Source organism: Carlito syrichta, unplaced genomic scaffold (assembly GCF_000164805.1).
Source record: "Carlito syrichta isolate Samal-C Ts95f unplaced genomic scaffold, Tarsius_syrichta-2.0.1 Scaffold314346, whole genome shotgun sequence".
Lineage (NCBI taxonomy): Eukaryota > Metazoa > Chordata > Mammalia > Primates > Tarsiidae > Carlito > Carlito syrichta.
In genome coordinates, this window is record NW_007258442.1 from 293,497 (window position 1) to 304,921 (window position 11,425).

Below are 11,425 nucleotides of genomic sequence, written 5' to 3' on the forward strand. Positions count from 1 at the left end.
TTTCTGTAAGTAGTGTAACGAACTTGGCATGTATTTATCTTCTAGATGAAATGAATGATCATCAAAGTACCCTCTCCTACATCCTGATTAACCCATCTCCAGATACCAGAATAGAGTTGAACGATGTTGTGTAAGTTGATCTCATATTTCACATAGGCATGTGTTTTTAGAAAACTACTCATTTATTTTTTTTATTTATTCCATTATAGCCTCTTATATTTTTGTGATATAAGTGCTTTAAAAACCTAGGTTTAATTTTTTAAATAAACAAATGCACTTGATGTGTTCTTGTGTGCAGTGATATAAAAATTGTAGGATTATTTCAAAGAATGAGTATAAAATAAGGAAATGGCATGTATTCTATATTCTGTGAGTTAATATACATTTGGAGAAATAAGAGAAAAAATATGGAATAATTAAAAAGCAACTCAAAAGAAAACTTGAACTATCCCATGCTATTGAGTTCTAAATAGCATCTAAAATCCAAGTAAAATTGGTCAAAGTACTCATTAGCAAAAGGTCTTTGGAAGTAATTTAATTCATTGAAAAGTGCATATTGAGCATGTAAAATTGTAATAACATTGCCTGAAATATGTGAGCTAGACATGACTAAGGCATATTCTGATTCAAAGATCTTGTATTTTAATTAACAAAACTATCATTTATGAAAAATTTAATAGTATATGACTGTCATTAATACATTAAGCATCAAGTGAGTGAGATAGACAGCGCCTTTCTAAATTAATGGAGGAGCACATTATTCTGAGTTGGAGTGATTATAAAGGATGTAAGATTTAAACTAGACTCTGTAGATAGGATTTGTGTTGGTGGAGAGCAGAAGATATTCCAGGACAGGAAAAAATGGCTTTAGAAAATACACTACATTGCCGGGTGTGATGGTTCACACCTATAATCCCAGCACTTTAAGAGACAGAGGTGAGAAGACTGCCTGAGTCCAGGGGTTCAAGACCAACCTGGGCAAATTGACGAGATCTCATCTCTACAATAAATCAAAAAATTAACCCAGTTTGGTGACCTCCAGCTACTTGAAGACTGAGGCAGAAGGATCCCCCGAGCCCAGCAAGCTAAGGTTGTGGTGGCTGTGTGTGTGCTATTGCATTCAAGCCTGGGCAACTGAATGAGACCTCACTCAATTAAAAAAAAAAAGAGAGAGAGAGTAAGAGAAAAAGAAAATGCACTACATGGGAATTGCATAAAGTGTTTCAGATAACAGTTTGGAGTAGAAGCTTTGTATCTGTTGTTAACTAAGTATAATACTGAATTTAGCACTTCTTATCTTAAGTAATTATAATACTGGATACATAAATCAGACCTGCCTCTAGAAGGACATTAGATGACAAAATGAGTTTAAACTTGGCCTTACAGATGATGGATAGCACTTAGATATATAACAGCAAGTACATAGCAAGATTTTGGAAAAGGCACTTTGGTAACCGTTGGTATAAGCCTGGGAATTAAATTCCTAACAAGATTGTATTACTGACAAGAAATTTTTTTAAAAGATCCAAAAGTCTCAATGGACGTTAGGTCCACAGGATATATTTGTGTCTGTAATCAGGAAAGTAAGTAGTAAAGTAAGGGACTAGCAGGAGTGAGAACATTTTGTGATGCAGAGCCTTAAATGGATTCATGCAAGTGGTTTAAAACTAATAATATGCAAATAATTAGAAGACTACTTGACACGTTGTCAGTTTTATGATAGATTTTTGCTAGGGTAGAAAAGTTATGACTTTTAAAAGGAGTTCTGCGGGAGTTAATATAATTGATTAGTACAATGGATTAGGGTTGGGGTGGTCCTGAAAATAAGTAAACCAGTGATAAGCAGATATAAGGGAAATAATCTGTCATAGCATCAAGATAATAGATTATAATGGCAAGCCCCTATGTAAATCTACTGTTGAAGGCAGTGAGCCATGGTCATTGATTTAGACATTGAAAAAGGAGTTTAGCATAGCTTTAAGGTTTCCAATGTGTGATTGCAAAGAATAAAAATAAAACATTTTGATACATCAAAATGAGTCAGAATGGGGTCACACACTTTCAGGCTGGAAAAGGAGCTGTTGACTGGGAAAAAAAGACATGATGAGCTGAACATACTATATAAACATACATATACACACACACACACATACATATATGCACACACATATTATATATATTCACACATATGTATATATAAGTAATGTTGACTTATTTTATTTAATTACTATTTTGTTTTTACATAATAGTTGTACATATTTATGGAGAACATATCATATTTTGATGCATGCAAACAATGTGTAATGATCAAATCAGGGTAATTGAAATACCCATCATCTTAAACACTTACTCTTTGTGTTGGTAACATTTCAAATCTTCTCTTCTAGCTATTTTGAAATATAGTGTAAATTATTAACTATAGTTGTCCCACTGTGCTATCAAGCACTAGAACATTTCTTCTTTTTGACTGTCTTTGGTCCCATTAACCAACCTCTCTTTATCCACCACCTCCCATTAGTTTTCCCAGACTCTGGTGACCAACATTCTATTAAATATTTTCATGACATCAATTTTTTTAAGCTCACACATATGGGTGAGAACATGTGATATTTGTCTTTCTGTTCCTGTTTTATTTCACGTAACATAATGTTCTCTAGTTTTACCAATGTTAGTGCAAATGACAGAATTTCATCATTTTTATGACTGAATAGTATTCCATTGTGTATATATATATATATCACATTTTCTTATTATATATATATATATCACATTTTCTTATTATATATATATATATATATCACATTTTCTTTTTCTACTCTTTCAAGCATATTATCTAAAGTACAAAGTGGGAAAGTCAAGAAAGCATGTAGTTATATGGTATTGGAGTGTTGAAGATAAGCTAATTTTCTATAGAAAATATTTACTCTTTTGTTTTTACATGAAAAAAGCTATATAGAGAATAATTTTTCCAAATATATAAATAGAAAAGTAGAAGAATGAATATTGTACTGTTGAGTTGTGTTTTGTTTAAGGGCAGAAACATGAATGTGTCTCAAAAACTTGTTAGGCAAATACAATATCAGGAGTAACTTTGATCCAAAATAAATGTGAAAAGATTTCTAAAATTCACCTAAGATACAACTATAAGTATAATAATGCTTTATTTTGCCTTCTGATAATACTGGTTAGAACACAGGAGCATTGGGAAATTAGATTAATAACAATTTAAGCTAGCAGACTTCTTCAAGGCACTGTCAAAAATTATACTCAATGCTGACACTGAATTTATAGAAGACTTTATGTCAGAGGAAACCATCTCATTTATGATGTACTGGGATTTCAACTGCCCATCATGGATCCTTCAGGTAGTATATTACTATAATAATGTGGTTTTTTCCTTTAAACCCATAACTGTATATAATATTTTATTAAATATCCAATCTACTCCTATTAATTCTAACCTTCTTATATCTTTTTTCAAATAATTTTTTGTTAATTATGTAGTTTGTTTAGTTGTGCTTACCTTATTTGTATTTTAAAATAAGTTAAATATTTCTTGAGCCTAATAAAATTATTTCCCATAATTATTTTTGACAGAATGGTCAAAGAAGATATTGTTAACCTTTAGAGTCTATGAACATATATTTTTTGTCAAATACGTATACTTATAATTTCAAATAACTTCTAGTCTTTAGTCTTTCAACTTTGAATATAATATGTACAATACAGTGTGCACAGGTAAAATTGACATATTTCCAGGGAACTTCTTCTCTTTTGGATAACTTATTTTTTATTAGTTTTAAGCTAAGACATCAGCCTGACTACTATTAAGAAGAAATAAAAACCTTTGCTCACATCATTGTATAATCTGTATTTGTGGCATTGAGATAATTAAATTTTACAGAACTGGAGCAATGATAAATTATCATTTTAAAAATGCCTAAATTCAAAAAAAAAAAAGATGTACTGTCATTCAAGTTTTGCATTACTGTTTATATAGCACAGTCAGAGTAGATTTAGCATAATATTCAAAGGCCCTAGGATTTTTGAGATGGCAAATGAGCACTGGCTTCAACTGCCCTCTGAGTCTATCCTTTGAGATTTAAGCCAGGCATTGTCTTTTCTCTGGCTATGAAAGTCCTAGATAGCATCTTCTGATAGTTGGCCGTCTTCATTTACATTGAAAATCTGGCAGTTAGTGTAGACATCTTCATCAATGATCTTAGTTTTGTCTTCGGACAACTTACAATAGCTTCTTCATCAGCACTTGCTGCTTCATCGTGCAGTTTTAATTCAGAGTCTCATGAGCCAACCTCTACTAGCTTTCAGCAGCTTGTCTTCTGCAGCTTCTTCACCTCCCTCAGCCTGGAGATAATTGGAGAGAGAGAGGGCCTTGCTCTGGATTAGGCTTTGACTTACAGAATTTTGTGGCTGGTTTGCTTTTCTATCTAAAGAACTAAAAGTCCCCTCATATCAGAAATAAAGTTGTTTCCCTTTCTTATCATTTGCATGTTCACTGTAGTAGCACTTTCACTTTTCTTTGGAACTTTTCCTTTATATTCCCACCAGTGGGCTAACTAGCAGAAAAAAACCTAGCTTCTGACCTATCCAGCCTTTTAATGTGCCTTCCTCGCAAAGTGTAGTCATTTTTAGCTTTTGATTTAAAGTAAGAGAAGTGAGACTAGTCCTTCCTTTTTTTTTTTTGAGTTGGAGTCTCACTCCGTCGCCCAGACTGGAGTGCAGGGGCCGCTCCCGGCCCCCGCAGCCTCGACCTGCTGGGCTCCGGCCATCCTTCCGCCTCAGCCTTCCAGGTAACTGGAACCACAGGTGCAGGCTACCATGCCCGGCTAATTTTTGATTTATTGTAGAGATGAGGTCTTGCCAAGTTGCCCAGGCGGGTCTCGAACCCGCGGGCTCAGGCAATCCGCTCACCTCAGCCTCCCAAAGGCGCGGGATTACAGGCTGAGCCACCGAGCCTGGCTAATTTTTGATTTATTGTGGAGATGAAGTCTCGCCAAGTTGCCCAGGCGGGTCTCCAACGTCCTTTCACTTGAACACTTAGAGGCCATCGTAGGCTTATTAATTGGCCCAATTGCAATATTGTTGTATCTCAAGGAATAGGGATGCCGGAGGAGAGGGAGTTATAGAGAAGGGAACAGACAGTTAATGGAGCAATCAGAATACACACAACATTTATGAATTACAATTTCCATCTCATGTGGGCATGGTTTGTGGTACCCCCAAACAATTATAGTAGTACAACAAAGATCATTGATCACAGATCACCATAACAGATATAATAAAAATTATAAAGTTCAAAGCATTACAAGACTACCAAAACGTGAGACAGAGACACCAACAGAACACATGCTGTTGGAAAAATGGCACTAACAGAATTGTTCAATAGAGGATTGCCACACGTCTTTACTTTGTCAAAAAGAAGTGCAACATCTGCAAAGTACAATAAAACAAAGAGCAATAAGACAAGGTGTGCATGTACATCATTTGGCAGTCGGAAGAAAAGCATCTCTCTTAAAAACAAATACTGACATTAATGAAGTGTTTGAGTTTGGCAGATGAACATTTGTCAAATTACTAGTAAAATGTATTGAGAATTTTTTTATACTTTAGTGTTATTGTTTACTATATCATAACCTGAATTTTAGATGAATTATTTTCCAGATAATTTAAATATTATACATGATATTTGCGACATTTATTAAGTCATTAATTTTATAAGATTATAAAATATTTAAATCAAATACCATAAAATTCTATCAAATATATAATTTTACAACTGATAAAAATAAGAGTAAGCGTAGTTAAACAGCAAAAGAATCACAGCTAGAATGAAGGTCAATAGAAAAATGGCTAAAGTAGGGATAAGATATCAAAATATTGAAATCAGAAAATTTTGGTCAGATAAAGGTGCTGAAACGTATCATAATTGAAAAATAATGGTCCTCGGTTTATCAGCATTCATCATCAAAGTCTTCTCAGGTATGGAAATGATGATATAAACCCTGCAAAATTTCACAGGGCAGCTAAACAGCGAGTTCTTCCACCAATGTTATCTACAGAGACAGTTTAAATCATCTAAAAACTGAACACATAAAGTAGAAATCTAAAGTGTCAGAGTGAATTAATGCTGCCTGTATTTACTATTACAAAGTCATTTTCTTTGTTTTCTTTTGTTAGATACTTAATTCGACCAGATCCACTGGCCTACCTTCCAAACAGTGAACCCAGTCGAAGAAACAGCATCTGCAATGTTACTGGTCAGGACTCTCGAGAGGAAACTCAACTTTGATTTTTAAAAAAAGAGAGCGAGAGAGAGAAACTTTTTTTTTTTTCTAAAAGGATCTTGCTTGAAACAACAAAAGGGTTGCTAGTATGAAAGAACCTAGATTGGAATATACTTAATCCTCTCACATTTAAAAACAATCTATTCTCTTAGAAGTGAAGGTCATTTTGAAACTTAATATATTACTTATTGGTACTCCCCTATTAATAGAAAGGCAAAAATGGAATAACTTTGAAAACTTAAAACACAAAATTTTCAGTCTGTTATTTAATTGTTTTCTATTAATCCAAAATATATGAAAAAAATTTAAATTGTTAAGGTTTTAAGAAAGTAGACAAACTTTAAATATATTTGGTGCATCACAATGGACACAGAAAGTTGCTGCTCCTCTTACAAATTCTTTAAACTTGCAGTTTTTATAAAATCAAGCTCATCATAAATGTCTAGTCTTCTCTACATAGAGATAAATCAGTGAACTTGTGTGACTGACTTTCATGTAAGAATCATAGTTTGCTTTAGAATGCAGATCTTTAAGTCATTTTAACCTTTTTTTCTCTGCCTTTTTATATACCATCATAGTCATCTTAGAATTTGAGATGTTCATAGCATGTTTTATTACACTGAAGAAACTAAAACAAACAAAAAGAAATCCTGCACTTTTTGGTAACTTTATGTCTAGCAAACATTTTATGCCAAGAAAAGTATACTAAAAGGTTAATATCTATTATTCTCTTAAAAGAATGCCTAGCATAGAGAAAATACTTAATACACATGTGTTGACTTAAATTTAATTCAAGAATTGAAACATTAACTGGACTGATGGAAATATGCTGTAATGATTTTAACTAGACTCTTGAGCTTTAACAGTTTTCATATATCTATATAATAAATTTTATTAGAAAAATGCTTTTAAATTGACAGAGATAATTTATACCTTTTATGAACTCCAAAGACACTTCAAAACATTAAAAATCCCCCTATGTACTTGATATTGAAATAATTACACTCAGAAATAGTGTTTTACACAATTTTATTTAATTTTGAAAAGTCATCTATAGGAACTATATTTTAACATTGTTATGAAAAAGCATAAAATAAAAATAAACAGTTTTTGGCCTTTACATTTAAGACAAATCATGCAGAATTTGACAGTTACAAATTGAAATGTAAACTGACCCTTGGTGACACCAATGCTTTTATCTGTATTGCTTTATTCTCCTACAGAAGTAGACCAGAAAAGCACAAGAGAATGTGTATATAGTTTGCCAGGTAATTCAGGTAATTGAATTGTGTTAAGATGCTTCTGTGGGAAAGGCATCGATCAATTTAAAAATATATCATTCTTCTAATTTTGTATTTTTCTTTACTTCTGAATTTGACATTTGTTTTAATTCAACAAAAAATAGGACATGTAAGACTAGAAAGAGACATTTTGTCCTCTCTTTTCATAATATTCCTCTCTGTTATTTAAAGAAGATCAATTTAAAGGATAAAACATTAAAAAAAGTCTAATGTTCTTTCAATAATTCTTCTGAAATAAAAGTATACAATATACAATGTGAAATAAAAGATTATAGCCATTATATAATTTGGCTTAGAAAATATAAAATGCTTTTTTTTTCTTTTAAGTATTTTACGTTACCTACATTTTAGAATAACAAGAACATCAAGAATTGCCCCTACAAGAGAGTGAGCTTATCTTTAATTTTCTTTTATCAGAGAAGAGAATCTATAACAAGTTACTTTAAATTGGGAGCATGCCTTAAAACTTAAAGATTGTATGCCTATATGTGTATATGCTAGAGACATGTGAAATATATTTGACAAACACACATATTCACATGTAAATTGTTAAAGCTGAAGGCAGAATTGAACAAATATATGTAACAAAGAAAAAAATTAATTTAATAAACTGGTTTTATATTTGCACATAAGTAGTCAAGTATGATGTTTCTCTGAGTTGACTTTTTTTACTTCATTGCAGTTATTTTGGGGAACATAAGATTTTACAAATCTTTTCTTTCCCCACAAAATCTGAAGTTTAATTTTTTTTTTTGCATTATGACAGTTGTCAAGACAAGGATTTTAACTTAGATATGATTATTTGTATCCATATAACTAAATTTTTGTCTCATAAATATTAAAATATAAGTTTTGACTATAAACATGAATCAAAATTTAGTATTTGGCACAATTCATACCAGCTTCCTATAATAATAGTTTGTATCTCTGTTATTTAAAGAATAAAAACATGCTTTTAGAAGACTTTGTTGCCTTCTTAAAATAATTATACTTGCACATGAAAATAAAACATAAAGTCAGTAATAGCCCTGTTGCCCGATGAGAGTTGATTATGTTTACCATCTATGTACCATTTTGCTACCAGTTACACTAAATTGCTTTAAATTAAATAATAAAATTATTTCCAATGATAAAAACTCTTGGTGTTTTTTTCCTAAAACTTTAGTTGCTTAGATAAATACTATTTTGAAACTATGAAACTCATGTGTTCATTTTGTGTTTTAAACTCCAAATAAGCATGGAGGTGATCTCATTGGAAAATATAGTGATGAATAAACTTTTGTTGCATTACTTTTGAACATAATTGATTTTGAATAGTTATCGTACCTTAGCAGGAAAAGAGATGGGAGGAAGGAAATGACAAGGAGGATAGAGATTAAAAAGGAAGAAATAAACAATGGGTAGAGAAGAGGAAAGAAGAAAAAGGAAGGTGGGATGTTGGAGAACAAAGTTTAGCATAGATGCCAGAAGAGAAATATGTCTTGTGAAGCAGAATAATGTCCCAATACACTAATTTAAGAGTCAGAAAAGCACTGGTTAGAGATAAGAAAAATAGTGTTCTGAGTTCCAGTCAAATAGGGTATTCACATTTCTCCCTATTTCTCCTGCAAAGTACAGCTAAGAATCCTATCTGAATTACTTTCAAAACTATGGTTTGTAATGGAATGCTCCTGGTGAGATACTTCCCCACGTAAAGATTTCCCTAACACCCTAGAGGGTAGAATTCCATGGAGTTCAGTCAGTGCAGCACTATAGCAAACTTCTCTACCATTCTATGAACCACTCCATCTTCACAATGGAGTCTGGATTTCAATGCTGGAGTCTCTTCCTGGAGCTCTTTATCAGGGCCTTGAAAATAATGGATACTCCTTATATCTACTATTGCTGTATTATTTTCAAGTTCTATTTATTTATTTCTCACTACTTCAGTACTCTGTTACAGTTAATAATTCTCTCTATAAAATGTTTTCTATGTAAATCACTGTGTGGTCTCTCAACTGGACTCTAGATGATACGTGATGCACAAGTCAACAATTCTCTGATTAAATATGAAATGATGGTGACATCAAATTCTTAGAATTGCAAATCTCAGAGACAGATTTTGGGCAAATTCAGCAAATTAAATAGTATCTGCTGAGAAACCTTTCAAAAAGATGATACACTCATCCTGTGGAGAATTAGGCCTTTTGATTTCATTTTAAATGTCTCTATTCTTTTTTATAGGACTACTCCAGCTTGTCTAATTTTGGGAAAGGAGAAATAGACATGCCAACTTTATGTGGGTCAATCTAAGATTATAGCAAATGTTTCCTAAAAAACAGTATTTTAGCCTGTCATTAACCTCTATGTGCTACACAGTTATTCAATAGAATTTTATTTTATTACTTACATATAAAAATATTTTAAAAGAACCAAAGCAATGATTTGCATTTCTAAGGATAAATAATAGAAATCTTTTACAAATTGCACTATAGTTAGATGTACTCTAAAGAATTAGTATAGTTCCACACAAAAAATTTTATATTCTTTTTTTTGTAACATACACAAAATATGTTTCATTCTAGTGACACCAACTTAGATCTCTTTGTACCTGAAAATTAAATATAATTCCAAAAGGAAATGTTTCTAAATTTATAGATTACCAATCTCTGATCAGTATGGTATTCACGTAGACTAAGGCTGCTTGAGGGAGTAATCAGAATACAAAGATTAATTTTTTTTCTTTTAAAAATCTCATCTTTCAAAACACAGGCCTATGAGATACATTTATTAATAAACATGAGGTAGGTACTGAAGTTGAGGATTGTGCATATACTGCATAGCTATATAGGTGCAAATTAGATACTGCTAAAGTAACTTTTTTGCAGTTTTAAGTTTATTAGTTATTGGTTATTATCACATTTCAAAAAATGCATTAATGTTCATCAAATGCAATAGATTCCAAATATTAATTGAGTAGAATGAGATGATCCCCAGAAATCTGTCACTGTACTAGAAGATTTCCCAGTGAAATTTTGTGATATATGTCAGACAGGACAAGTGTGGCTATACTGTAGCAATAGATAAATATCATACATATATAATCTCAGATGGCTTAATATAATAAAAATTTATTTTTATGTGGAATAATATCTGTTGTAGAAAATGATCTAATATTTTATGATAAGAGATTTTATGAACATCGACTTACTGGAATAACGTAAGATTCCCAATCAATGGAGTAATATAAACATAAGAAAAATTTGTATTGCCTTTACTAAAAATTCAAACTGAAATATAAAATAGGGAGAAAACAATACCTTTTAAAAATACTTCAATTTGAAATATTCTTGGGCCAACTAAGATATGAATGACTTGATCTTGAAAACAGAGTATCTTATGATCACTTTTCTTTTTTTTTTTTGAGTTGGAGTCTCACTCTGTCGCCCAGACTGGAGTGCAGTGGCCACTTCCGGCCACCGCAGCCTCGACCTGCTGGGCTCTGGTGATCCTTCTGCCTCAGCCTTCCAAGTAGACGGAATTACAGGCATGCGCTACCACACCCGGCAGATTTTTTGATTTATTGTAGAGATGAGGTCTCACTGCCCAAGTGAGTCTCGAACCCGTGGGCTCGGGCAATCCACTCACCTCAGCCTCCCAAAGGCGTGGGATTACAGGCTGAGCCACCGAGCCTGGCATTATCACTTTTTAATGAAAACAAATTGATTTTTAATGTTTCTGGCAAAGAGCATATTGTGAAATGACTATAAAATGTCTAACATTTCCACTGGAAAACATGTGGCTAAAAATAATTATGTAACTGCACTTGATTTATTATCA

At 32.3% G+C, this 11,425-nt stretch overlaps 1 protein-coding gene across 3 annotated transcripts in view; it reads left to right on the forward strand.

The window, feature by feature from the left end:
• KCNT2 (potassium sodium-activated channel subfamily T member 2) overlaps nucleotides 1-8,742 on the forward strand; it is a 296,411-nt gene extending 287,669 nt beyond the window's left edge. For 2 of the 3 annotated variants that reach the window (XM_008071505.2, XM_021719277.1), the window contains 2 exons: nucleotides 46-130; nucleotides 6,199-8,742. In XM_008071505.2, coding sequence (XP_008069696.2) covers nucleotides 46-130; nucleotides 6,199-6,310 — 197 coding nt within the window. In that variant the 3' untranslated portion in view covers nucleotides 6,311-8,742. The remainder of the gene's footprint in view (nucleotides 1-45; nucleotides 131-6,198) is intronic. The other variant, XM_021719278.1, reaches the window with a different exon arrangement.
• The last annotated feature ends 2,683 nt before the right edge of the window (nucleotides 8,743-11,425 follow it).